Source organism: Vanrija albida (assembly GCF_041260175.1).
Source record: "Vanrija albida strain AlHP1 chromosome Unknown contig_1, whole genome shotgun sequence".
Lineage (NCBI taxonomy): Eukaryota > Fungi > Basidiomycota > Tremellomycetes > Trichosporonales > Trichosporonaceae > Vanrija > Vanrija albida.
Genome location: NW_027191420.1, coordinates 2,170,287 through 2,196,594, shown reverse-complemented (window position 1 = coordinate 2,196,594; position 26,308 = coordinate 2,170,287). Strand labels below are relative to the sequence as shown.

General features: G+C 65.6%; 11 protein-coding genes across 11 annotated transcripts; 5 read left to right on the top strand and 6 right to left on the bottom strand.

Moving 5' to 3' along the window:
- Positions 1-623: 623 nt before the first annotated feature.
- ssb2 (Replication factor A protein 2) lies at positions 624-2,000 on the bottom strand (the record flags this gene model as incomplete). Its single annotated transcript, XM_069349550.1, has 7 exons — positions 624-644; positions 684-741; positions 809-1,020; positions 1,138-1,440; positions 1,714-1,821; positions 1,867-1,964; positions 1,997-2,000. 7 exons carry the CDS (start codon positions 1,998-2,000, stop codon positions 624-626), a joined length of 804 nt encoding a protein of 267 aa, XP_069213094.1.
- A 942-nt stretch (positions 2,001-2,942) lies between these two features.
- Q8F55_000898 (uncharacterized protein) lies at positions 2,943-6,001 on the top strand (the record flags this gene model as incomplete). The annotated part of the gene is made up of 3 exons (XM_069349549.1): positions 2,943-3,265; positions 3,320-5,178; positions 5,226-6,001. 3 exons carry the CDS (start codon positions 2,943-2,945, stop codon positions 5,999-6,001), a joined length of 2,958 nt encoding a protein of 985 aa, XP_069213093.1.
- A 193-nt stretch (positions 6,002-6,194) lies between these two features.
- Q8F55_000897 (uncharacterized protein) lies at positions 6,195-7,369 on the bottom strand (the record flags this gene model as incomplete). The annotated part of the gene is made up of 4 exons (XM_069349548.1): positions 6,195-6,604; positions 6,639-7,001; positions 7,035-7,212; positions 7,247-7,369. 4 exons carry the CDS (start codon positions 7,367-7,369, stop codon positions 6,195-6,197), a joined length of 1,074 nt encoding a protein of 357 aa, XP_069213092.1.
- A 260-nt stretch (positions 7,370-7,629) lies between these two features.
- Q8F55_000896 (uncharacterized protein) lies at positions 7,630-8,757 on the top strand (the record flags this gene model as incomplete). Its single annotated transcript, XM_069349547.1, has 6 exons — positions 7,630-7,962; positions 8,010-8,101; positions 8,136-8,256; positions 8,312-8,478; positions 8,513-8,651; positions 8,689-8,757. The coding sequence occupies 6 exons, from the start codon at positions 7,630-7,632 to the stop codon at positions 8,755-8,757; spliced, it is 921 nt and encodes a 306-aa protein (XP_069213091.1).
- A 278-nt stretch (positions 8,758-9,035) lies between these two features.
- ILV6 (acetolactate synthase, regulatory subunit) lies at positions 9,036-10,551 on the bottom strand (the record flags this gene model as incomplete). Its single annotated transcript, XM_069349546.1, has 3 exons — positions 9,036-9,709; positions 9,745-9,960; positions 10,431-10,551. 3 exons carry the CDS (start codon positions 10,549-10,551, stop codon positions 9,036-9,038), a joined length of 1,011 nt encoding a protein of 336 aa, XP_069213090.1.
- Positions 10,552-11,584: 1,033 nt separating this feature from the next.
- On the top strand, positions 11,585-12,383 carry Q8F55_000894 (uncharacterized protein; the record flags this gene model as incomplete). The annotated part of the gene is made up of 2 exons (XM_069349545.1): positions 11,585-11,964; positions 12,056-12,383. 2 exons carry the CDS (start codon positions 11,585-11,587, stop codon positions 12,381-12,383), a joined length of 708 nt encoding a protein of 235 aa, XP_069213089.1.
- A 691-nt stretch (positions 12,384-13,074) lies between these two features.
- Q8F55_000893 (uncharacterized protein) lies at positions 13,075-14,699 on the bottom strand (the record flags this gene model as incomplete). Its single annotated transcript, XM_069349544.1, has 4 exons — positions 13,075-13,146; positions 13,181-13,584; positions 13,831-14,329; positions 14,367-14,699. 4 exons carry the CDS (start codon positions 14,697-14,699, stop codon positions 13,075-13,077), a joined length of 1,308 nt encoding a protein of 435 aa, XP_069213088.1.
- Positions 14,700-14,992: 293 nt separating this feature from the next.
- On the top strand, positions 14,993-15,852 carry Q8F55_000892 (uncharacterized protein; the record flags this gene model as incomplete). The annotated part of the gene is made up of 3 exons (XM_069349543.1): positions 14,993-15,113; positions 15,149-15,415; positions 15,584-15,852. 3 exons carry the CDS (start codon positions 14,993-14,995, stop codon positions 15,850-15,852), a joined length of 657 nt encoding a protein of 218 aa, XP_069213087.1.
- Positions 15,853-17,814: 1,962 nt separating this feature from the next.
- Q8F55_000891 (uncharacterized protein) lies at positions 17,815-19,616 on the bottom strand (the record flags this gene model as incomplete). The annotated part of the gene is made up of 3 exons (XM_069349542.1): positions 17,815-18,666; positions 18,721-19,228; positions 19,291-19,616. 3 exons carry the CDS (start codon positions 19,614-19,616, stop codon positions 17,815-17,817), a joined length of 1,686 nt encoding a protein of 561 aa, XP_069213086.1.
- Positions 19,617-20,543: 927 nt separating this feature from the next.
- On the bottom strand, positions 20,544-22,633 carry Q8F55_000890 (uncharacterized protein; the record flags this gene model as incomplete). The annotated part of the gene is made up of 4 exons (XM_069349541.1): positions 20,544-20,610; positions 20,660-20,730; positions 20,778-22,180; positions 22,267-22,633. The coding sequence occupies 4 exons, from the start codon at positions 22,631-22,633 to the stop codon at positions 20,544-20,546; spliced, it is 1,908 nt and encodes a 635-aa protein (XP_069213085.1).
- A 1,873-nt stretch (positions 22,634-24,506) lies between these two features.
- Q8F55_000889 (uncharacterized protein) lies at positions 24,507-26,216 on the top strand (the record flags this gene model as incomplete). Its single annotated transcript, XM_069349540.1, has 2 exons — positions 24,507-24,860; positions 24,906-26,216. 2 exons carry the CDS (start codon positions 24,507-24,509, stop codon positions 26,214-26,216), a joined length of 1,665 nt encoding a protein of 554 aa, XP_069213084.1.
- Positions 26,217-26,308: the final 92 nt, after the last annotated feature.

Below are 26,308 nucleotides of genomic sequence, written 5' to 3'. Positions count from 1 at the left end.
GCGGCGTCGGCGGTGGTGGTGGTGGCTGGAGGCTGGACGCTGGCTTGCCAGTGAGTGAGAGAGAGTGCAAGCGAGCGAGCAAGGACGAGTTGGAAGAGAGTGAGGTTGGTTGCTTTCTTGCCAGGATCCTCTTGAGTGGCGTATTGTAAAGGCGTCCGAGGCGTCCAAGAGGCGTTCCATTCACCCTGAAAGTCCAAAGGCAATGCACGCGCGCGTCGTGCACCCAGCGTACCCAGCGCCCACCTCGCCGCTCGCCCAGTCCGCCCGCATCGCACCGCCGTACCGCCCATTCCCCGCAGCCGCGTCCCTGGAAACAAACTGAACATTTCGACTTTGGCTCTGCCACGGCGCCTCTAATCACAATTCAGGGTCTCACCTTCCACCATCAAAAGCCAGGTCAAAGGGTCCAGCAGGTCGTACCTGACCGTCGCCCCCAAGGCCACCACCACCACCATCACTCAACCCTGCCCATCACAAAGAATCCACATCTGCCGCAAGGCCGCCTCCACGACAGCCCCCCAACCGCACAATACCTCTCCCATCACTTCACTTGCATACGTACATGATACAGAGTCGAGTCGGATGTCTCGTAATCGCGGCGCTCTCTCGCCAGCAACAGTCGTCTAGGCGGCGGCCTTGATGTGCTTACACTGTCAGCATCATCCCCCACATCATCCACTCACAAGGTCGTCAATCGTGGAGAACACCATGCCATCAGACATGAGGCTCTCAATGGCATCCCTGCATACGTCAGCCAAGATTGATCGACAGCCGGGTAGCCGCATGCAGCGCGCCACATCATACTCACATGACCTCCTCGCCGTTGGCAGTGCCGCATCGCCTCGACACGAGCGAGACGTGCATGCCGTCCTCGTGCTCCTCGGCCGACACAATCTCCATGACCTTGCGATGCAGGGGCGGGAGGTGGGCCCAGTCGTTGGCAGATGTCGCCGCAGGGGCAGCGGCCGCGTAGTCGCTGTGGTTGGCTCCCGCACCGGCGGCACCAGCGTTGCCCGTGGCCTGTGAGGTGGACGGTTGGAGCGAGGCGAGGTGATCAAGTAAGAGGGCACGGGCAGCGCAGAGGAGAGAAACATGTCAGCCCCACGCCTCACCATACAAACACCCCACCACACTTACACCATTGGGGTTGCGGAAGCTCTGGCTGACGTAGAGCGCCTTGAGGAGGTGGTGGTAGACCTCGTCGTGCTTGGTGACGGGGCGAATGTGCTGCGCCGACACGTGCCTCTTGCCGCCAAACACCTTGATCGTGCCGGTGATGACGACGTACTTGTCCTGCTCGATGCCAGACGTCTTGCCGGCCTCGTCGTCGGCGCTATCCAGCCATTGCCTGACGTCGATATAGCCAGTGCCGTCGCCGATCTCGTACGAGACGTTGGTAGCCGTCGCCGACTGGTTGTGCACTGAGCCGACAAATTGGACCTGCGGGTGTGAGCATGTGCAGCTTGGTGCGGACGGTGTCGCTGACGGCGCTTTCCAGCAGCGGCGGCGGCAAGGGGGAAGGGGAGGTTCGCGGACGCGAGGTGGAGGAAGACAATGGTTGTCCAAATGGGAGCCGAGGCGGACAACACCCATCGTGCAGCTCTGCCATTCACTGCCTCTGAGCGTTATTCGCCCGCCCGCCCGAGCATCCCAATGCTCGCTGTACTCGCAAGAAGTTTGCCGCCCGCCACCACTCCAACCGGCTCCACTCACCGCCTGAACGTCGACGCCGTCAATCTGGAAATCCGAGTCGGGGTGGGCCTGAGACGCGTCGATGATCTGCTTGATAGTCACAGGGCGGAGCGTCTGGTTCGGGCGGCTCTGTCGAGCGTCAGCTTGGTCACCCGGACCCACTAGCCCACACACCTTCCTTCCGCCCGGCGACTCCTGGCTGCCGTACGGCGAGCCGCCGGCCACAAAGCCGCCGCCGCCACCACCGCCGCCGTAGTATGGGTTACCGTTGCCTGCTGTCAGCTGTGTCGCCGCGGCCACGCACTCATGGCTGTTGTGGTGTTTTGTAGAGGGTTGGTTGACGTGTTGACAAACAGAGTCAGTGGCCAAAGGTCGCCGTCATTTGTTGCTTTTGGTCGTGGACGCGACGCGTCCCAAACCCACGTGAGGTGAGTCAACCGAGTGTGATAGGCGTGGGTGGCTTTTAGGCGCCTATATGCCCAGATCTCAGGGTAGATCGCGTGCCTTTCTGACTAACTGGACGGATGAGGCCGGTGGGTGGAGGGGTGGCTCGTCTGGAGGCGCACCGGCGGCGCGGCTCGGGTTCCCTGCCTTCTCTCCCCTGCCTCCCTGCATGCAGGCCAGGCGTGCGTGCCGAACGATGGGCCGACCGATGTGCAAGTGTGCGTGCTTTGCGTGCGTGCTTGTTTGGCAGCTTGCATGCTCTCTCGGTGCTCCTGCAGGGGGGGGGGGAACGCAAGCAACGAGTCAAATCAGTCTGCCGTCTGCCAAATAGCAACCAACGCCGGCCCACCACCACGACGACCGCCGCTGCCGTCGTCCTTGCTTGGCTGCAGGGCAGTCGACGTGCTCTCGCTCGGTCCAAGATAACGCCCCCCATCACTGCGACTTTTCTCTCTCCCACGCAGCGAAGGCTCTTGCGTGTTTGACAACGACGAGTGTGACTTTGAAGCACAAAAGTAAAAGGCCCAGGCGACCCGAAACCTTGAACTTCGTTCCCCCCCACTCGGCATCGGCCTCATCCGCCATTACGAGTCGTAACAGGTAGTAGCGTCCCCACCCGGCAGCCCAGCCGCAGCCGCTTCCGCCGCCCACCGCCCGCCCGCCCACCTTCCCTCAACGTGCCGCCTCGCCGCCGCCAAAACGACCGACCCACGGCCATCTCCATCTCGTTGCCGCCGCCCAACTTTGGGACTTCTCCATCGGTCACTGATCCGATCAAGTCACCCCCCTCCTACAACTCTACAACAATGAAGGTCCCAACAGAACGCAAGACGTCGGACGCATCCCACTACTCGCCCTACCCCCCCACATCAAATCTCCCCTCTTCCTTCACTCAACCCGCCCCGCCCGTTCGAAGCAACAGTAGCGTCTCTCGGGGCTCGCCGTCGGCTGCCGCCTCGGTCCCCGACCAGCCCCAGTACAAGGTCGCCCGCGCAATCTCTTCATGTACCCGCTGTCGCTCGCGAAAGCAAAAATGCGACGGCAAGCTCCCCGCCTGCTCGGCATGCGAGCGTGCAAAGGTCGAGTGCATCGGCTTTGATGCGATTAGCAAGACGAATGTGTCGCGAAAGTGAGTAGCGTCGTCGCCATTGTCGCCTAGGCGATGAATGCTCACAACCCGCAGCTACTTGCATCAGCTCGAGCAGGAGGTTGCCCAGCTGAGAGCCCAGGTGGCCGCCCTCTCGTCGACGTCCCAGGACCCCGTCGGGAAAACAAAGCGCGACATTGCATCCAACGCTTCGCAGGCCGTCGCATCGTTTGCATTGCTCAATGGCGGTTTGGCCATCGACCCCGCCCTCCAGGGGCCCGACGGCGAGCCTCCCATGCGTTCGCCTTGGGACTCGTCGCCGTCTATCAATGCCCGCAGCCGGTCAGAGTATGGCTTCCCCCAGACTCCGCGCGGCGGCCACGACTCACCGCCCCACGGGTCACCTATTGTGCCAGGCGGCTCGTTGCGTTCCAACCCGATCACTGCGAGCACGGGAGCGGCCGCGACGTCGCTCACCCGCATGGTCCAGGACGCCGCTCTGCGTACCGGTCATGCCATCACGGGTGCGACGCTCCTCAACTCTACCAGCACCAACGGCCCGCCAAGCGTCTCGGGCTCCGTGCGCGCGGGCGAGTCTCCTAGCGACCGTGGATCGTTCGGCAAGGATTCACCAGCCATTGGCGAACACGACCGCGACGAGTACAACCCTTCCCCGGAGACGACACTCACCCCGCGTTCGGCTCATCCCTCCCTCCCCACCAATGTTCCTCACACGCGCGGCCCTCCGTCCGTGTCGTCAGTGACTGGCGGCCCTGCGCCGTCCGTGTCTTCCGCAAAGTCGCGGCTGAGAAGGGCATTCCATGTACCGCCCCTCCCCCCACAGCCTGCGGTCGAGCGATTGGTGGCGGCATATGTCGACTTTGTCGGCGTGACGGCCCCTATCATCCACATCCCGACTCTTGGAAAGCAGCTCCAGCGCATGCGGGAGGGAACTGACGTCGACGAGAGCGACGTTTTTGTCGTCATGATGGTCCTCGCGCTGAGTACAATGGCCAGCTCGCGCTTCGTCGACCCTCCAGATGAGCTGCGGGCGTGCTCCGAGGCATTCCACGCCGAAGCATTGAAACACCTCGACGCCGTGTTCGAGGCTCAGAGCTACATTGGCCTGCAAGCTATCTTGTTGCTTGTCTGGTACTCGCTCCTTAACCCCGACAAGGGGTCCATCTGGTTCCTCGTCGGACTCGCCACCCGCACCTGTGTCGATCTTGGCTTCCACAACTCGAACAATGCGCAAGCCGAAAAGCTCGACAATCTCGAGATTGACATGCGCCGCCGTCTGTTCTGGATCACGTACAAGATGGACCGCCTGTTGTCCCAGTCGCTCGGCAGACCGCCAGGAATTCCCGATGGCTTTGTTCACGTCCCCATGCCTGCGCTGCAGCACGACGTCGACATCCATGCAGGATCGTACGGCCCCCTCACTGGCGAGGCCTGCCCGTACAAGGCGGTGTTTGCCCACACGGTCAAGCTCAGGCAGCTCCAGTCGGAGATTCTCAACAACACGTATGGCGTCAACGGAATGCCCAAGCCCAAGCCCGAGTGGTTTGACGACATGTTTGAGCGCCTCAAGGACTGGCTCGCACGCTCGCCCGAGCCCCGCGGAACGGTGTCGTCCGAGGGTTACGCCATCTCATTCCACAACTCGTGTTTGCTTCTCTTCAGACCGTCGCGCGGCAACCCCAAGCCGGGCCGCTCGGCGCTCGCGACTGTGCTCGCCAGCTCGAGCTACATCATCCGCATCTACCGCCGCATGCAGCTCAACAACAGAATCAGCTGGCTGTGGATGACGAGCCACTTCTCGTTCATGGCCGGTCTCTCCTTCCTCTACGCCTTCTCCAACCTCTACAGCCTTGGTGGCGGAGCCGGCGTGCCGACGTTGGACGAGGCGATGATGGACATCGAGTCGTGTCTGGCTGTCCTCGAGTCTCTTGCTCGTGAGTGCTTGTGTGCTTTGTCTTGTGTACTCTTGCTAACCTCGCAGCCCGCGTCCCATCGGCCAGTGCCTGTCACGACACGATGCGCAGCGTGTCGCAGTCGCTCTTCCAGCAGCTGTCGAAGATGAGCCCTCCTCGCCACGAGGTGCCTGGCCGCCTGTCGCCCGGTGGTCGCTTCCGTGGGGCTCCCATCTCGTCGTCGCGCGATGACCCACTGCCGAGCGACGCGGCCTTCCCGGCGCCGCTCCCGCCCACGACCCTTCCTTACGAGCTCACCCTCCTCGACAACCTGTTCCTCAACCCCATGTCGAGCCACAACAAGGCAAGCGAGTACACGAACGGGCCGAAGAGCAAGAACTGCAAGAAGCTGTGCGCAGACAACGGGGCGAAGAATGGCGAGCCGTCGGCTACGTCACCTGGCCTGCCGCAGTCGCTGCCCCCGGCGGCGTTCCACAGCTTCGGGCCGTACGGCATCGCTGCGCAGGTCGCGTCTGGTGCTGCTGCGAACTCGAACGGCGGCCCGTCCTGGCCTGGCGGCCAGACCACGGCACAGGCCGTGGCCCTTGGCTCGACCGTGCCCAACTCGAACGCGCTGAACGAGTTGACTATCAACGGTATCCTGGGCAACGCCACGCCCACGGCCAACGGGGCTGGTGGTGCCACGACCCCTAATCCTGCCACCAACGGCGTGGCTGCGGACGGCACGGTCGTTGACCCGGCCACGACCTTTGACATCTTCTCGTTCCTCATGGACGAGGAGGGCGGGCTGGGCCAGTCGTGGAACGCGCTCGACGTGCCGGCCGACTATCCTCTGTGGAGCTAGTGTGGTGGTGAAATGAAAGAAAACGAAAACTGCCGACTTGGTCGGCAAGACACAACCGCTGAGGACATTGTGTATATTCCGGGTAGTAGCTAGCTCTGTACGCCTCACGTAGTACGTGGTAATGTAATGCACACTGGTTTGACATGGTGGGTGGGGGCAATGATGGTGGTGGTAGTACAGGTGTGTTGCTATGCTACGGGTTGGGCGTGGCTTGGGCCGGCGTCGCGGGCTCGTCGCGGGCTGTCTCGTCGCCCGCTCCCTCGTCACCCGCTCCCTCCTCGTCCTCGTACTCGCCCTCGTCGTCGTCGTCATAAAAGCCGCCATCCTCGCCCTCCCCAGCCCCGCCGATAAAGTCGTCGCCCATGCCAGCGCCCGAGCTGTCCACGCCGGCGCCCTTCACCCGGCGCCGGCCAAGCGGCGCGCCGACGCGGCCGACCGCCGCGCCCCGGCCGCCCCTCGACCCGGCGCCGACGCCCGGGCGGCGCGCGATCAGGCGCTCCTCCTGCGCGCGGCTCAGGCGCATGCCGTGCGCGTACGGCTTGTTCCCGCGCGCCTCGGACACGGCGTCGATGAGCTCCTTTGTCGCGTCGCGCGCGATCGTCACTGGCGTCAGCGGCGCCCAAAACACACCACTCACACCGCGTCTCGCCCAGCCCGCCGGCGAAGTGGATGTCGGCAATGTCGGCGAGCGTGCGCACCTCGATCGCTGCGCGCGCAGCCACGTTCATCGGCCGCCCGCGCCGCGGCTTGCCCCGCCCTCTGCGGCTGGGGGACGGCTGGGCCACTTCCTCGGGCTTGACGGAGGCAAGAGGCTCATCGTCGTCCACGTCCATCGGCTCGGGCTCGGGCGCCGGCGTCGGCACTGGCTCGGCTGGCTCTGGAGGCGGCGGCGCCGGCGCGCGGTACGTCGGGCGCGGGGCCAGCGTGATGCCGCGAAACTCTATGCGCTTGCGCGTCGTATGTACCGGGTTGTAGTGGACCGTCTGGGCGTCCTCCCCGGCTACCGTCAGCTCGCGTCGCACCCGCCACCCACCTCGGACGACGTCGAAGAGCACCTCGTCGCCGATGAGCCCCGTCACCTTGCCCTGAAAGACGTGCTCGCCGACCTTGAGGAACGGCATCGACGTGTCCATCCCGATCAGCTGGTACGCCGCCTCGGTCTGCAGCGTTCTGCCGTCCATCGCGGTGCCGAGGTCCATGACGACGTATTCCTGGGCTTAGCTGGCGCCGGGGGAAGGCACCCACCTCCTCGTCCTCCTCGTACTCCTCGTCGTCGATGTCGTCAAACGACTCAACCGTCTTCCACCCCTCGCCTAGGAGCGTGCGGCCCGACTCGAGCGCTTTTGTGAGGCCTATGAGGTCTGTCATGGTGTGTGGGGAGCGTTGAGTGAAGTTGCGTCACACATTGTTGTTGCAGACGGCCTTGGACTTGATCTGCTCCCGCCGGCACCCCCACGTGGCGTCGCCATAGTCGCTTGCTTCACCGGTCCTCCCCGGCTACCTTGCGTGCCCTGCCCATCCCCCGCGCCACCAGGGACTCCAAAAGTCGAGTCGCCATCACCTCCATCTTGCTCGCGCGAGCACATCGACGCAACGAGCACCACTCTCACACCCACCGCACGCCCACCATGTCGCCAAAGGGAAAGGAGAAGGAGAAGCCCGTCGCCTCGCTCCTCGCCGGCGCGACGGCCGGCGGCGTCGAAGCCTTCATCACGTACCCGCTCGAGTCGCTCAAGACGCAGCTCCAGTTCGGCTCGCCAAGCGGCAAGGTGCGCGGTGTTGGGAGCAGTGCTAACGGGCAGAAACTCACGCCGTACGGCATCCTGACTGACACGCTGCGAGAGCGCGGCGTGCGCGGCCTGTACGCCGGCGTCACGGCCGTCGTCATCGGCAACGCGCTCAAGGCCGGCGTCCGCTTCACGACGTACGACCAGTTCAAGAGCATCCTCAAGGATGACCAGGTGGGTTTGACAGAACCGCACGGGCCGCCAGCTGACCCAACCCACAGGGAAACCTCACCGCGCCCCGCTCCATGCTCGCCGGCCTCGGCGCAGGCATGATGGAGGCGGTCATCGCCGTGACGCCGTCCGAGACGATCAAGTGGGTGCCGGTGGTGGCGCCGCTGACGGCGCAGGACAAAGATGATCGAGGACTCGAAGCGCGCCCAGCCCCAGTTCAACGGGCTCATCGACGGCGTGCGCAAGATTGTCGCCCAGGAGGGCGTCGGCGGCCTGTACCGCGGCGTCGGGCCAGTCGTGGGTATCTGGACGGCTGGATTACAAGACCTTGCGAGCCACCTGACACCCCCAGATGCTGCGCCAGGGTGCCAACTCGGCCGTCCGCTTCTCGTCCTACTCGACGCTCAAGCAGCTCGCACAGGGCAACCTGCCGCCCGGGCAGGCGCTGCCCGGCTGGGCGACGTTCGGTATCGGCTCGACCGCCGGCGTCATCACCGTGTACACGACCATGCCGTTCGAGTGAGTGTGCTCCCCGGAGCCCAGCTGACCCCAGCGTCGTCAAGACGCGCATGCAGAGCCTCGAGGCCAAGAAGGAGTACCGCAACGCCCTGCACTGTGCGTACCGCATCGCGACAGAGGAGGGCATCCTCAAGTTCTGGAAGGGGACCGTGCCGCGTCTCGGCCGCCTCGTGGTGAGTTGCCAAGTTGCTGGTGGTGACTGACCGGCAGATGAGCGGCGGCATCGTCTTCTCAGTGTACGAAAAAGTGTACCCCCTCGCGGCGAGCGTCGTGCCGTAGTCGTGCAGCCGTGCAGCCGTGCAGCCGTGGGTACCGTAGTGGCCATGCCTAGAATCTAGTAGACCAAACATGCAGCCTCGTGCCAGTGTTCAAGTGTTTGAGCAGAGTCGGGCACACGGCACCAGTGCACGTCCGCGCGTCCGCGTCCGCGTCTCACGTCAGACTCGACGCGCCGAGCTCAGCACACAGGCACCATCACTGGCCTACTCCCAGGCCCACCCACACTATCCACTATTGCATATGCACACAACACAGCCCTATGTTTTGGTTTTGATTGCTTATCCGGGGGGGAGGAGAGACGCGTCGAGCGACTCGGCAGGGGCCGAGACCTCGTCCTCCTCGGTCCACCTGGCGACGGGGGTACGGGGCAGGAGCATGGTTCCTGAGCGGGCGGCCTCGAGGACGCCGAATGGGCTGACGAGGCCGAGGAAGGCCTCGACGCGCGACGACTTGGCCGTGAGCTCGATCGTGACGCTCGACTCGGCAACGTCGACGACGCGGCCGCCAAACTGGTCTGCGAGCGTCCTGATGGCCGCGAGGTGCAGGTTCTTGGCAATGAGGAGCTCGGAGGGCGAGGCACCGGCGCGGCGCCTTGAGGGGTAGAGCTCTGGCGCCTGCTTGACGCCCTCGGGGAGCGAAGCGTCGCGCTCGCCAGAGTGCTCAAACTGGCGCGCGAGGGCCTCCTCGCGCTGCTGGAGCTGGTCGATCGGGTCGGACGCCACGGCGCCGGGCGTGAGCTGCTGCTGGGCAAACTCGGGGCCGAGGATCGAGATCTTGGCGAGGAGCAGCTCGCGCTCAATCACAGACGTGTTGGTGTAGTCGAGCACGGCCCAGACGGGGACGAGGTCCTCGAGCTGGCGGCGCGCCTGCTCGATGACGGCGTCCTGGCCCTTGAGGACGATCGACATGCGCGAGAGGTCGCGGATCTCGGTCTGGCACACGACGAGCGAGTCTGGCGTCAGCGCTCGCCAAAGCAACAAGACGTACCAATGTTGAAGCCACGGCCGGCGAGGATACCCGACACGCGCGACAGGACACCAGGCTCGTTCTGGACGAGACAGTTGAGGAGGTGGCGCTTGAAGGGCTCGGTGCTGGGCGGGGGCGTGTTGTACAGGATGTTGGTGACGGCGTCCTCGGCGCTTGGGGCACGGGGGACGGCGGTCGCGAGGTGCGGCAGGCGCGCAGACGGGCGATGCATCTTGTCTGGGCATGTTAGTCGCTGCGTGGGGTGCGGTGAGGGTGGTGTGAGGAGCAAGTGAGCACGCCCGAGTCGAGTCGACTCGAGCTTTGCGGCCCCGCGCCGATCGCATCGCACGGGCGGGGGGGCAGGGCGGGGGGCAGTAGCGAGCCGGTGGGATTGATCGGGTGAGCAACTACGGCTGGGCAGGCAGCGGTATCGTGCAGCGAGCGTGGCTGATACGCTCGCTGCCCTCAGCCCGTCGCCATCCGCCGACCTCCCCATCGCGCTCACCACCCGCCCAACCTCGTCGACCCAGCCTTTCTCGTCTTCCTCCGCTGTCGCTGCGCTCGGGAGGTGGGTTTCGCCCGCTCGCTAGCTCAGCTGCGCAAGCAGAGCGTCGCCCACCACCCCCCCCCCCCCCCGCCCCTATGCTCGCGGCGCTCGCAAGAAGCCTGCCACCACCCACCCCTCCGCCTCCCTCCATCTCACTCACAGTTGAGCGCGCTCGTGCTGTCGTCGATCGGCTTGGGCTTGTTGCCGGCGTGCGCCGTGGCCGAGGTGCTGAGCGCACGCGCAAGGGGACGGGCCTGCTGCCTGAGGCTTGCAAGCGACATTTTGGTGGTGTGGTGGGTTGACTGACGACTTGGAATCTACAACTTGTACTCGAGTTGACTTTCGGCTCGACTCTTGCTGGCTGGCTGGCTGGCTGGCTGGCGCCTCATCTCTCCGGCCCAGGCAGGCCACCCCGCCAGCCAGAAAACGACGGCCGATCTGACACCCGCTCGACTCGATCCCGACCGCCTAACCCGGCCGAAGGTGAGGGTGCCACGACATTAAAAAAAGAAAAAACGAAAAACAAATGGTAAGGGTCCCACGGCATTAAAAAAAGAAAAAAGAAAAACAAATGGTTAAGGGATTAGGTAATTATCGCTCTCCCCTCCACGTGGCCGTCCACTCGCCATGTGTGTTTCAGTTGCGCGTCCATGGCGTCAGCGTCAGTGCGCGTCGACGGGAGCAATTTTCAGAATCGCCTTGGCAGAGGGTCCGTGGGCCGTGGCCCTTTGCCGTTTCCCTGAGCCGGTAGGTTTGTTGTGATTAAACGGGCGCGGGCGTCGAGGCGCGTCTGACTTGTTTACCCCTGTTTGGCAAGAGTCCCGCAGCCGCCGCTCGACGCACTGCCGCCTCCCTCCCTCCCTCTTGACTGACGCCGGGTACCTCTCTGCACGGATCTCTTCTTCTCTTGCCCCTGGCTCACTCGCGTCGCGCGCCGCGTGCCGCGTGCAACCCCGGGGCCCTGTCCTGTTGACACACTGTATGCAGTGTGGTCCGCGCTGCTCGCGATCACACACCATTGACAGAGTGGATGCAGCCAGTCGTCGCCGGTCAAACGAGCTCACTCCTGCACGAGGCGTTTTGCTCAGTCCCTCGTCCCTCGTCCCCCCTCCGTCCCACCCGTCCCCCCCCATCTGTTCCGCTTGGCGCGCACACTGCATTCACGCCGCGCTTGGCCTCGTCTCGTCTCGCGCCCTTTTCATCCATCCCACGCCCAACCGTCTCTTGCTCTTTCTCCATTATACATCTTCTCCTTGCCTGTCTCCCCCCACGCTCTCTACAACACCCACACTCGTTAACAACTTTCAACCCACAATGGTCGCCACCACCGCCCTCTTCACCGCCCTCGTCGCGCTCGCCTCGACCGCCCGCGCCGGCGTCTACATCACCAACCCCACCGCGTCGACCATTGTCCAGGCCGGCGAGACCATCAACGTCGCCTGGAACGACGACGGCGCCGGCGCCAAGCTCGCCGAGATTGGCCCCTCGTCGATCGACATTGCCATTGGCTCGCACAACACGCAGCAGGTCGTCCAGAACCTCGGCGAGGACGTCGACGTCTCCAAGGCTCAGACCGTCACGGCCACCATTGACCCCTCGATCGGTGTCGACGGCCAGTACTACTTTGTCCGCGTGACCTCCAACTCGCTCCGCAACGGCACCCTTCCTTACCAGTCGTTCTCGGGCCGCTTCACGTGAGTTGGGCCGGCGTTGGGCCAGGTGTTTGGGAATGGGAAATGGCGCCAGAATAGCAGCCGCGTCCAAGTTTAGGACTAACGCCAACAGCATCCGCGGCGCCAACGGCACCTGGACCCCCGACCAGGCCGCCATTGTCAACCAGACCTCGTCGGCCTCGACCGGCCCCTCGGCCACTGGCAACTCGACCGCGTCCGTCTCGGCGACGTCGGCCTCTGCCTCTGCCTCGGCCTCTGGCTCCGCCTCCGGCTCTGCCAGCGTCTCGCGCTCGTCGGGTGCGTCGGGCGCCTCGTCGTCGGCCGCCAGCGGCACTGCTTCGGCCTCGGCCTCGGCCAAGCCCTCGAGCGGCGCCGAGCAGCTGCTCGCCCCCGCCGGCCTCGCCGTCGCCGCGGGCATCGCCGGCTGGATCGCCCTTTAAGCTGTGAGGCGAGCATGAGGCGCGAGCACGTCCTCGGCGCCTGAGCGGACGCTCAGCCCAACCCCCTTGGGCCGACCCTAGGTCAACCCTACTTCGTAATCCCTATACTATCTGATTCGGTCTCTCCTCTTCCCCTGCCTCTGCGGTGGTTCTTTGCTGTGGTTATGATGGTGGTGACACGCCTCGACGGCGCCGTTATGCACCTCGTTCGCGATTCGCTTCGCTGTGCCGCCGGTGATTGGTGTGGGTGGAGTGGACGCTCGTCAAACAGGGCAATGTGGCGGCAGGGGGACGGAGACGCCACAACGCCCTCCTCGGATGGCGCTCGTCGCTTGTTTATGACGAGCCAATGGCACAATTAACGCGTCGTGGCGAGGTGCGTGGCTGCTGCTTGCCCGACGACGGATCTCGCGTGGGGCCACTCGTCATGGCCATCGCGATGGAGTGGAGATTACACGGCCTGCGCGACAGACATTACACGCCCAGGACGTGTTTCAGCAGCATCATGCCGTGGTGCGGGCAAGGGCTAGGCACTAGTGTTTATTCCCACATCGTCATGGCCTTGATTACGAGGCACTGAGATAATCGGCGGGCAGCGGGGGCAGCGGGGGCAGTGGGGGCAGCTACAAGCATACAGGTTTACATGCCACAAGAGCGACGATACATGCCGCGGGGGCGAGAGCGGGGTCAGCTATCCCGGGGTGAGGACGAAGCGCGCTACGCCCGTCATGACGTTGATAATCGTCCCGAGGATGACACCGATCTGGGGTCAGTCCTGCCCGGGCAACACGACCCACCTGCATGCGCTTGCCAAACACGACGCTCGAGACGACCTCGCCCCCGACGAGCGGCGACGAGCTCACGCGCGCCGACACCGTGTCTGTCGCGGCCGTGCTCGGCGCGGGGGCGGGCGCGATCGCGTCCAGCAGGCTCGGCGAGCGCGGGCTCGCGTCGCCCGGCGTGTTGTCGCCCTCGTCGCGCGGCACGGCGAGGCCCATGGCCACGGCGTGGACGCGCGCGCGCCGCTCGTCCTCGGCCCGCTGCGCCTCCTCCTCCCGCCGCCGCAGGTCCGTCGCCTCGGCCTCGGCGTCGAAGAAGTTGGGCAGCGGCGGGTCCCGGAAGAAGAACCACGGCGTGAGTGGGATCAGGAAGCCGATGAGCAGGCCGTGCAGGATGGACGTGTACATGCCCTCGGTGGAGGCTGGGGTGTTAGTTGGCAAGCCGAGGCCGAGGGCCTAGGGCCGAGGGCCGAAGGTCCCAGGCGGGCAGTGCGGCAGCCAGTGTGTGTACGATACCGTCGCTGGGGAGCGACGACGCCGGGCCAGCACTGAGCTGCTGAGACGACATTCCTGGCCAGCTCTGAACCGCAGAGCCGTACTGCAGCTCGCACTCGTGCGGACAAAACTGCACCGCCCGCCGCCCCGCCCCGCCCGCCACTCCCACTCACTCGTCGCCGTCGCCGGCGTCAAATCCCCTTCGATCCACTGCTCCTCGAGCGCGCGCGCGTGCTCGTCGTTGACGTCCCCCGCGTCCAGGCCATCGGGCACCTCCTCGCCTCTGCTCTCGTAGAACTGGCGGCGCATCTGCGCGACCTCCTCGGGGCTGAGGCCGGCGTCGAGGAGCGCGTCGAACCCGCGCCGTCTGGGCGCCGGCGCCGCCTCCTCGGCCGTGTCGCTCGGCGTCGCGTCGCCCGCCGCCTGCGGCCCGCCGACGTTGCAGTGGAGGTAGACCTTTTGCGGGGCGCGCGGCTTGTCGGCCCCCTCGTCGGTGAGGCCGACCTCGCGCAGCACCTCGCCGACGTCGCCGCCCACGCCGGCCGCCTGCCGCCGCACGCGCTCTTCGAGGCTGCGGAGCCACGGCAGCAGCAGGATGCCGTCGGTCAGCAGCCGCCCGGCGTGGATCAGGCGCAGCTGCAGCCCTGCGAGCGACGGGCGCAGGGCTCGGATCTGGGGTCAGCGAGCGTGCGACGGCAACAGAACGCACATTCTCCTTGACGTGCCCCACGCTCTCGCCGTCCTCGACCCAAACTTCGAGGTTGCCGCCTGCCTCCTCGTTGGAGAAGATGACGGTGACGGCGCGCCCGGCCTCGGCCTTGCGCGCCTTGCCCTTGGCCTTTGGCGCTGCGGCGGGGGGCTCGTCGTCGTCCGACGTGTCGACGGCGCGCTGTTTCCCGCGGGCCTTTTCGGATTTCGGCGAGGGTGGGCCTTCAGGCTGGGTAAGGTATCTTCTTGCCTGGAGCTTGGAGCGGGACGCCGCGGCGGTGAGGTGCGCGCCGGGCGGGAGGAGGGGGTGGTCTTCTTGCGGGGGCGAGGACATGGCGGGGGGCGGTCCGGGGGGGGGGGGTTGCAGAGGTGGGCGGACGCGGCGTCCAGATCGAGCTCGGGCGTTGGTGCAGTAGGGCTGCACGCGCACAGCTAGCACGCAGTACCGGCAATGCAAGTGGGAAGAATGAAGGTGCAGTGGACAAACACACACCCATGACATCAACGAACACGTCGGTCGTCGGCGTGCGACGGGCCGCGGAGCCAAATATCCCCGGCCGGCCGGCGGCGATCGGCACGAGACGAGATTTCGGCGACCAAAGTCGAACACTCGACCACACCATCACCATGTCCCGATTCGCCCGCGTCGCTCTGCGCTCTCTGCCCCGCGCGCGTCCCACGGTCACCCCCGCGCGCCTCGCTCTGCCCTCAACACCTGCTTCCTCCCGCGTGCCCGCCATGTCCCGGTGTGAGCTGGCCCTCCGTTGCCGCAGCTGACCCCAGCGTACGCTACCCCTCCCGACACGCCGTCGGCCGGCGATACCGGCCTGGCGCACGCGCAGACCCTGCTCGAGGACGGCACGCGCGCGCTCGAGGACGGCGACCTGTCCAAGGCGCGCGCGCTCTACACCGAGAGCGTGGGCGCGCGGGCCACGTCCGGCGGGTGGTTCAACCTCGGCGTGGTCGAGTACCAGCTCGGCAACTTGCCTGCTGCTATTGACGCGTGGCGCTCGAGCATTGCGCTGGAGCCGTCGGCGGATGCGTACACTAGTGGGTGAAGCAAGGGGGGGGGGGGGGTATCGCTGACGGCTCGTGCTACTTTGTGCCGTTCTCTCTGCCTCTTCCGACTTGTCTGACTCGCTGGCCTGGGCCACTTGCGCTCCTGACCTGTGCCTGCTCACTCACGGCTCGCGCTGCGCGCTCGCCGCTCGCCCGCAGACCTCGGCTCGGCCTACATGATGTCCAAGCCGCCCAACGCGCCCGAGGCGATCAAGGCCCTGACCGCCGCCATGTCCATCTCGCCCGAGGACGCCGAGATCCAGTACAACCTGGCTGCGATCCTCGAGTCGACCGACAACCTCGACACGGCGCTGACGCTGTACAAGAAGGCGCACGCCGGCGGGATCGAGCGCGCGGCGGCCAACGCGCGCAACGTCGGCGGCAAGATCCTCGCCAAGAAGCTCAAGGAGGAGGGCGAGAACAAGTAGATGCATGTTGCTACAGTGTATGTGGTGGGGCGTGGCAGGTGGCAGGTGTGGCGGGGGACATTAGAGCCGCTGGGGCTCGCGTGCCGACTCTGGGAGGCGGGGCAGGGGCGCTGGCGCTGGCGCTAGCGCGTCGGCGGGGAGGTGGCGCGCGGCGGGCTCGGCCGCGGCGTGGAGCTGGCGGCGGAGGTGGAGGACGGCGACGGCGTCGACGTCGGACGCGCGGCGGGGTGGCGACGTGGGGGGGTACGAGCGGGCCAGGGCGGCGCTCTGCCGGCGCGGGGGGTGGGCGGGGTGGCGGCTGTGTGCGTGGCGGGCGGAACGAGGCCGCTCGTCGTCGTCGTCCTCCTCGTCGTCAGGCTCGAGCGGCGCGGGTGGATGCCGCGGCGGGCGGGGCGGCCTACAACGCGGGGGTCAGCAGCAGTCGCATCACCCACCTGCCACTTGGCACTCACCGCTCGTGCCCGTGCCCGTGCCGCTGCTCGAGGCGCGGCCGCCCGCCGCCCGCCGCAGCCAACTCGGCATAAGTGAGCACCGGCACGCTCTCCGTCCGGCTCATCGGCACGCCTCCGAGCGCTGCCGCCCCCGGCGGGGGCAGCAGCGCCAGCGCGCCGACCGGCTCGTCGGTCGCCGCGCGCCTCAGCACCGGCCGGCTCGGGCGCGGCGCGAGCACGAGCGGAGGGGGGGGAGCCCGGCGCCGGTGGCCGTCACGGGCGGCGGACGCGGGCGGGGCGGCGGCGGGCGGCGCGGGTTGCTCGGTTGGCGGCATGCATGTGGGTGTGGGGTGGGTGGGGCTGGCGACGAGCGACGAGGGGCTAGTTACATACCTTGCGCGAGTCGCTCAACTTTTCCCGCTCGCCCAGTGAGTCGTCGACGACCGCCGGCCTGCCTATCTCGCAGAGAGAGTCGTGCGTCACCGACCCCTCGCCCCCCCGCCCGCGTCCTATTGTGAGTGCGCAGCACTCGAGACAATAGAGACAATAGAAGCATACTTGCTCGGTCGCGCGCGCTATTGTTCGCGCGGGTGGCGCATGTGGCGTTCGTGTGCTCTCGGCGGCAGGCGCGCGCCACACGCGCTGATCATGATCGTCACCGAGTCAGCGCCACCACGGGCAGAGGACGTGCGCTCGCGTGGGTGAGTCAGCAGGCGGCCAGCAGCAACAGCCAGCGAGCGCGAGCGTCGGTGGCGCGCGCGCAGCAGCAGCACAATACTCACCCGCCTTGCCGGTCGGCACGACGCGAGGGTGAGGCGGGGCAAGGCGCTCGGCTCGCCCGACGAGTGCGAGCAGGCCAGGCTGCCCCCTCCCCCCGGGGGGAGAGTCGTCGGGCGACCGGCCAGCGGCGCCGGTCGCGGGGTGGGTGGGTGGTCGAGGCGGATCGGCAGCCCCGCGGCAGTCGACGCTCGACTTGTTCCTCGGCTTCGCGCCGCTTCGCGCCCACGCCCCGCGGCTATCTCGCCCCGTTTGCTCAGCACGCTTTGCTCAGCGCCCCGGTCGTTATCTTGGCGCGTGGGACCTCGGTGTTATCTGGGCGAGCGCTGTCGACACCAGGACCAGCTTGCAACTCTTGGGCTCAGTGCCCGGCTTGTACCAGGCTTGTACTGGTCAAGCGGGCACAGCGATGAGTCCCCTGCGCCCGTCGAGCCGGCCAGGTCCCCGGCCAGCTCGAGCAGCGACGCGGGTGCACAACCGCTTGCGGAGATCCCCCAACTCGGGCATCACGGCGTGCTCGCGCTCAGTCTCGCTGGTCTTCGAGTTACCTTGTTCAGCCGGTCGATCTCGACCTTATGCCATCTCGCCCGGTTGCTCCACCGCCCTGCCCCCCGCCCCAACCCATCGCATCATCAGGTGCATGCTCAGATGTCATCGTCGCCGTCGCCGTGGTATACAACGGGCCGCAGCCTGACGGCCACAGCCTACACTATGCCCGCTGCCGCGGGCAGATTTACTATGCGGTGGTCACAACCTACAACTTGGCCGTCGCGCCGTGGCCCGACGCGTCGCGCTCGGCCTGGGCCCGCACGCGCAGGTCCTTGCGCAGGATCTTGCCCGACGGCGTCTTGGGAATCGCGTCGACGATAGCCAGACCACCAGACAGGCGCTTGTAGTGCGCGACGCGGGCGGCGACCCACGCGGAAATCTCGCGCGCAAACGCCGCCTCATCCTCGGCCGTCTTGAGCGTCACGTTCTTGGTCACGACGTACGCGCGCACCAGCTCGGTCGCCTGCGACGCGTCGTACACGCCCACCACGCCGGCGTCGGCAATCTTGGGGTTCTGCAACAGCAGGCCCTCCATCTCGGCTGGAGGCACCTGGAAGCCCTTGAACTTGATGAGCTCCTTGACGCGGTCGACGACAGTGTACCACCCGTCGTCGTCGCGCACGAGCACGTCGCCCGTCTTGAACCACTCGCCCGACATGGTCTTGGCAGTCGCTTCCTGGTTGGCGTGGTAGCCCTTCATGACCGAGGGCGAGCGGACCCAGAGCTCGCCGCGCTCGCCGCGCGCAGCGTCGCCGCCGTCGGGCGTGACGAGGCGCGCCTCGAATGTTGGCAGCAGGCGGCCGATCGAGCCGCCCTTGCCCTGCGAGTCGTGAGAGGTGAAAGTCGTGACGATGGGCGATGTCTCGGTCAGGCCGTAGCCCTGGGTGATGCAGACGCCAGGGAGGCGCTTGCGGAAGGCCTCGGCGAGCTCGGTGGACAGCGGCGCAGCAGCCGACATGACGCTCCTGAGCGACGACACGTCAAAGCTGTCGAGGTGCTGCGAGTGGACGAGCGTGATGATAACTGGGGGGACGATGAGGCAGTGGGTCACGCGGTACTGGGGAAGCCGTGTCAATGGGATGACCTGTAGAACCTTCCACACCCCACTCACCTTTTCGATGGAACGCAACGCGGCGAGCTCGTCGAAGCGAGGCAGGATAACCACGGGCGTGGCCTTTGACAGCACCTGGAACATGAGGACCGACAGTCCGTAGATGTGGCTGAAGGGGACGAAACCCAGGATGACATCCTTGTGGTAGTCGAGAGGCTCGTATGCCACGTTGAAGGCCTGGATCTGGCTCGTGAGGTTGTGGTGCGTCGTCATGACGCCCTTGGGCAGACCCGTCGTGCCGGAAGAGTAGCACAGTGTCGCCGTGTCGTGGACGTGCACGCCCTCGCGGCGCTCGGGGACCCCGCGGCGGCCAAAGAGCTCGCTGAGGCACTTGTGGCCCGTGCCGAGGGGCTTCTGGTCCCTCGGGACGAGGAGCACGATGCGGTCGTCGGGAAAGTCGCGCTTGATCTCTGGGCGCGCCTTTTCAAAGATGGGGAGGAGGATGGGGTCAATGAAGAGGATGGACGAGCCCGAGTTGTTGATCTGGTGGGCGATTTCGTGCGCGGCGCTGTGGGGGACAGTGTCAGCGGCAGCGCCAAGAACCCCTCGTTCCGAGGTTCGGAAACTCACTAGGCCTGGTTGGCGGGGCTGACGGTCAACCCGGCGGCCATGCAGCCAAACAGCGCCTGGATCCACTCGAGGCTGTTGAGCGACCAGATGCAGGCGACGTCGTCGCGCTGGAGGCCGAGGTCGCGCAGGCCCGTGATGAGGCGGAGGGCAGAGTCCTCAATCTCTGCGCGGCTCAGCTCGCGGCCCGAGATGCCGTCGATGAAGGCCGGCAGGCCGGGCGGGTGGAACGGCAGCGGCGAGTCGCCGGCCTCCTGCGGGAACAGGTAGTGGAACATTGAGCTCTGGGGCAGCGGCGGCACCGGGTAGTTGCTCTGGTAGATTGTCATGGTTGCGGGGGGCGTGGGGGGCGGGGGTGGGGGCGGGGGATTGTCTTGCGGGGCTGGTCGATTCTGGGGTAACGAGTGGGCAAAGTTGAGTCTTGTGTGCGTGTGCAGTGATTGTTTGAGTGGTGGTAGCAATGGTCGAAGCACAAGAGATAGAGTCGTGGGGAGAGATGCGAGCAATGCTCCGCTGCGGTAATATGACGAGGAGCGCGCGAGCATGTCAAACAGCAGGCGGGCGACAGTGTGATCCGAGTGTGGGGTCGTGAGCGGCCTCGGTCCGGTTGGCGGCCCGAAGCGACAGGTGGCACCAAAGGCACTTTACCCGAGGCGGCCGTGCAGAGACAAGTGCTGGGCTGGCCGCGGCGGCTGGCGGCTGCTGCACAGTTGCACACGTTGCACGTTGCACTTGGGGCACAAGGGTTCGCTGCTCGAGCGGGGCGGCCGGCGGCGTCGCGGGGCTACGTCCTTCGTCCTGCGTTGCGTGTGGGGGAGCGGCGGCGTGGCGTGGTGCGGGTATAGAACTTGCCAGGTTTGCCGATACCCCCGGCTCCCTATATCTCTGCACGCCCAGTGGCCCCGCTTCCCCCCGCCAAGGCCTCCAACCCCGCCGCTCCGTCCATCTTCCGTAGGCAGTCATGTGCGTATGTCCACGGACCTAGACGGGCGACGACCACTCCAGGCACAACTCTGCACCACTCCCTCCGATCCACATCCGAGCCAACCTCCACCACCTTGCACCACTCTGCCTCTGCCAATTGCAAAAACACACCCATCGCGGTCCGCTCTCCGACCCGCTCGATGCCCGCAGGCCACCACCTCGTCTCCGCCGAGCTCGCTCCACAGAGCCACACCCAGCACATCTTATGTACAACGCAATCATCCCGATGCCCTCTCGGCATTCAGCAATCACCCATGCCACACCCCACCCACTCATGCCACACCAGTCAGCCTCCGCGTAAGCCCAAGCAGCACCTGGCCGCCATCGTGCTCGCCCCATCTGCGCATTGTCATCAGCCCAATTCAAAGCCGCACCGCATCCCACTCACACGCCAGCAGACACCTCCTGATAACATCGGTCCAGTTCGGGCGACGCACTGACCTCGGACCAGTTGTCGCTCTGACATTGATCAGCAACCCGTTCCCCAGCATCGCACAGACACGCACCACGTAGTCGAGAACCGCCCCATGGAGATCCGAAAAGTGGTACGTCGCCAGGAGCGCGGCAATGCACGTATCCGTCGTCAGGTGGCGCAGTACCGCCTCACGAGCGAGCGCCTGCAGCTCTTCAAGGCCGTAGCGATGCGCGAGGATGAACACGGCCAGAGGTGACGGCGTCGGCGGAGGCTCTGTCGGATGGCTATGGGGGTCTGCCGGTGGTGAGGGATGCGAGCGCCGAGGGCCCGTTGCCGAGCCCGAGTAGGCGACCCGTCCTATCCCCATGGGCGAAGTCGGTGCAGTGTCTGGCGACTTTGGGGGCTTCCTCGACGGTGTTTGCCCGGATCCCGCGGGTCCACGCGGAGATGTGGGCCGCTTGGACGGCGACGCCTTGGCGATGGCGCCCCGCGGGGTAGGCGTAGCGAGCGCAGAGCCCGACCCACGTCGCGGTGCGGTCGCGTTGGAAATAGCCGCAGTCGTCGAGCTCGACGCCACGCTCGACACGCTCAGGCTTGAGGGCGAACGCCGCCCAGCAATGTCGCTTACTCCGCTGCTTCGCTTTGCACGAATATCCGAGGGCTCGTCTTGCTCCTCGCCGCCGCTGATCGCGAGGTATTCCCACGACTCGAGTGCGAGCAGGTTTCGCACCGATTCAGCCTCGACCGCGAACTGGGACATGACGTTGCGCACGCTCTCTGCGGTGCTGAACAGGATCTCGTCAGTGTACAACCACCGAAGCACCCAGTAGAGCGTGTTGAAGCCGGCATCGTCGACGACCAGCGTCCTCAGGCTCGAGTCGGTGCCTTCGATAAAGGGCCCGTGGAGTGTCGCCTTAAAGTATTCGACATGAACCAGAATCTCAGAGTGCGCATAAATGACCCGACGTCGTGCCATGGGTCGAGATCCGTCGTGGACGGGAGTGCCCAAGCCAGCATGCTCGAGGCACAGGAACCGGACGTCCCCAGAACGTTTGCTGTCGAGCAGGCCCGCCATCTGGCGCGTCACACGCCGGCTGATGAACTGCTGGTCCGCATGCACCATGGGCGGGAGACCCGGCTCGGAGACATGCTTGATCACAATACGAATGGCAAAGGCGTCGTCTGCTGCCACTGACGGATCCTCGAGAAGCGTGCCGAGTGGGGGCAGCGTCACGTCCAGATACTCTTGTCGCTTGGAGAAGAGTGCCACGGTTGCCGAGGACCATATCCACTGGGGTTCACCAAGCGTTCGGCTGCCGCCGTAGGGCTTGATGCCGACAAAGACTTGGCGGGCGAGTGCTTCATCTGCGGGCAAGTCGGAGCACTTTGCCCACAGCGCAATGACGGCCAAGACGAGGGTCGGTTCGGCGGGTGATGGTTCCTGGCGATCGTCGCCTCCTGGCTGCTCCGATACATGAGGCTCAGGTGAACGTTCTGAGACATGCCCTGGTTAGCAACCGCGTGCAACACTCTCCCCGCCCCCTGGCACTGCCGCCGTCTGACACTCGCTCGCCACTCACCCAGGTGAAGCTTGTACGCCAGGTCGTCAAAGTATGCTCCGTCCCCAGCCAGGATCTCATGGCGGGATTCGTCGTCGTCGTCTTCCCCTTCCCCCGCCGCCAGCTGCACCTGGAGTGCACGTACGTCACGGACCGGCCACTCAAAGGATGTCTGTTTCGTCTCTGATGCGCCGTCAATGGTCGGGCGGGGGATACGATCTTGGGTCCCGTGTCTTGTCGGTGTCTGGGTGAAGGCATTTGACGACGACGGGCCGCGACGGAGCGGGGTTGAGGAAGCTGGGACATCTCGTGTGCCTCTCGAGGGAGTTCTGGCATGTCGACCAAACATGTCGCCTCCTGTTGTGGGGTTGTCTGGATTCCAGGCCATTGTTTGGCGGAATGGGCAATAGGTTGGGGGACAGGGGCCGTGGATGCGATGTACCGCGTTGTTGGAAGCGGCGGAAAGGACGAGCGAGGCGAGTTGTGCAAGGGGAGGGGAAGGGAGGGAAGGTGTGGTTGCTTTGTTGTTGATCTGTACGACTTGGTGCTAAACCCGTCAGTGACGCCATAGGTGTTGGGTGGCGTCGGTGGGTGTGGGGTGGGTGGGTGTGCCGCTATGGTGGGCGCGCGTGACTAGACCGATTCAAGGTCATGCACAGCCATCCAAGCCTCAAGTCGTGCAACAGTGGTAACAGCAGCCACCCGTGCCGCAGCCGCAGCCCCGCCCCAGACGGCCCAGACACGGCCCCTTGCAAGGCACAGTGTCTGACCCGGCGTGTGTCATCTGGGCGCACCCACGAGGCGAGGAAGGGGGAGGAGCTGCAGCCTGGCAGTCACGGCCGCACCACATCCTCGTGTCTGCCTATTTTGAGGGTCTGCACCGGAGGATAAACCGACAACGAGGTGAGGTGAGCGGGAACGGGGTCGTCTTGAGTCGCCGCTATGCATCGATCCACTGACTGGGGCTGCAACTTTGGACCCTGCAGGATCCGACTCTTCCTCTCTCTCTAGCCCTGCCGCTGTCGTGCCTGAAAAGAACGCGTCGGTTCTGTCTCCGTTGCCGCCTCCGGCCGGCGCCACAAACTCTGCTCGTCTTTTGGCCCCTCTGCGCGCGCGCGAGTCAGTTTAACGCTGCGATGAAACGGCCAGCCAGGGGAACATTTACGTAGAACGGTCGCCCGTGGTCTGTGCGCGCCGGCCCACAACGCCCCAGCCAGCATTCACCCAAAGGCCTGGCCCAAAGCCTGTCTGACTGCCTGCCTGCCTGCCGCCCCCCCAGCCGCCCCCCTCCGCCCCCTCCCCCCCTCTGACCCACGAGTCGGTTGGACCGAAAACCCAAAGGCTCCTTGCTCAGCCCACCTACTCACTCCACCCGCCCACCGCCCGCCTGCCCCCCCTTCTTACAACGCGCGATATACCGGTTTCGGTCGTCACAGGTGTCATCAAACGGCAGCGACAAACGAGCGACGACTACGACGACTACACCACCTCGTCGTCCTCCTCCTCCTCCTGCCCCCCTCGTGCTCTCGTGCCGCCCGGCCCCTGGTTCCGACGGTCCGCTACCTTGCCCTTGGTCCCAGTCGTCTCCTCTCTCTCTCTCCTCTCTCTCTCTCGTCTTGCTCGCTCTCGTCACTCTCGACCGTCGCTAGAAGCGCACGCGTGTTCCGGCTCTGATCCTCGCTCCCGTCCGACGGCACACTAGACAAGTTATCATTCCCTGCTACCTCATCTCAGCCGGCCCACCGCCCACTCCCCCTCGCTCGGTCTCGACCCACCACCACCACGCCCCACCCACTGGGCTCTTTTCTCCTTGCTCTTGATCTTCGACTTTGGTCCTTCCCTCTAGCGCACCCGTCCTCCAGGCATCCCAGTGACACCCGCGACAAGACTGGCGACTTGCCCCTCTAGCTAGCTCGCCCATTTCCGTTCGCGTCGTTCGTCTCTTGTGCAGCGCTCGTTTGCTCGCCAACAACCACCTTCCCCTTCAAGTATAATCCAGCAGAGCTCATCTTAACGGCATTCTCCCAAGACGCGTCTGGTCTTGTGGGCTCGTTGCTTCAACCCATTCACCCGATCCAACCCCATTATCGCGCTCGACTTCCCGCTCCGACGACCTCTTTGATTGCTCCATTGGCGTCCCCAACGTCGCTGTCGCCGTCGTCGTTTCCTGTGTAGCCGCCCGAATCGCCCCCTTGGTGTCTTCCTCGTCTCATTGTCTATTCTAGGCGCACAAGCTCCACCACTCCCACACTCGTTCCATCATGAGCGCCGTTCACCACACTGCGCCGCGTTTTCGAACCGCAGGCGGGCCCTCGTCACAATTGTCAACAGCAGTGCCCCCACCGTTTGCCCAACCGCTCGACCTTCCTCCGCGCCTCGCGCCTTCATTGGCGACGCCTCTCGCTACTCCCTTAGCGACTCCCCTGGCGGCGCCCCCACCGCCTCCGCTTCATTTGTCGTCGACTCACCCAGCAGCGCGTACCACGCACCGCTACGCTGGCGCCGACCACACGCTCGGCCCAACGTTTAGCGAGGAGGAGGACGGCGACGACTCGGACTACATTGCTGCCAAGATGGCCGCCCTCGGCCTCGAGTCGTCACGGTCGGGCTACTATGTGAGTGGAACGAAGTTTTCGCGCGTCCAGATCTAATGTTCACAGCACCAGCAGTCAGTGGCCGAGCTGCAGCGCAAGGTGCAGGCCCACCAGCAGGCCCAGCAAGCTCAACAGGCTCAGCAGCTGCTCCAGCTGCAGATGCTCCGCCAGCAGCAGCAGAATGTCAACGCCCTCCAAAACCTGCTCCAGTCAAACGACCCCCAGGCGCTCCGTGAAGCCCTTGCCCTCGTCGAGCTTCAGCGCGCGCAGCAGGCTGCGACAACACCGTCCATGCACCTCGAGCGCGCTTACGCCGCGCAGCTCGAGCTCGCCGCACTTCAGCAGCAGCAACAGCAGCAACAGCGAGCTGCGGCCGTCCAGCAAAGCCCAGCCTACCAGCGCGCACTGCAGCAGCAGGTCCTTGCCATCCAGGCGCAGTACGCGGCACAGCAGCAAGGGCAGAGGCAGGCGCTCGCCGCGCAGCTGGAAGCGGGCGCTCTGCGCCGCGAGCGAGAGCGTGACCGTGAGCTGCGCGAGAGGGAGCGTACGCGCCCGATGAGCCCAGATGACGCCCGAGTGCGCGCCGCGTTCGAGAACGGGCCTTCGAGCGGTTACTTCCCGCCGATCTCTCCACCCGTCGACTCAGCGGCCGCCGCGGGATGGACGACAACCTTATCGCCGGCTGCGAAGGTGGCAGCGCCAAGCAACTCTGAGTGGCCGTTTGGCTGGAACCTTCCGTCCGCACCTGGCCGCCAGTCGTCCAGTGGCTCGTCGAGCAGCACAAGACCTGCTTCCCCACCAGCCATCACGACGTCACCACCAACCTCGGCGCCGCCCGCGTCGCTGGGCCGTTTTGCGCGTGCGCGTCAAGATCAGGCCGCGGCCCAGGCTGCCGTGCCTGGTGTTTCGCCCTTGGCCGCCTTACTTTCGCGTCGCAAGGCTACCGACGACGACGCGTTGTCCATTGGCCCCGAGACTGCCGCGACGTCTCCTCTGTCCGAGCACAGCCACCAGGGCCCCAACGGTGGCCCCAATGGCAGCACGCTGGGCCGCACGCCCAAGCCGCGCCAGTGGTCGACCGTGTCGGAACGCGTCGTCGCGTCGGACTCGCTCTTCGTCAAGGAACCTATGACGTACCTGGGCTTCGAGGGTCGCAGCGCGTCGACGCGCTCGGCATCGTTCTCGTCGTACTCGCGCGAGGACGCAAAGAACCTGGCCCAGGGTGCCGTCCCGGCTTCGTATGTTATCCGCCAGCCGTACGGGCCGCCGGGTTCCATCGACGAGATTGGCGACAAGAACTTTGCCTCGCGCATCCGCCGCAAGGCTGGGCTCAACCTCGGCATGCTCAACCGCCGAACCGAAAGCGCCGAGGTTTGACTCGGCGCCGAGAACATTGACGCGGCCTCGACGGGTTCGAGGTCGCGTGTCTGAACACTGAGACGGTGTGCTCTGCACTAGCATGAGCGCCC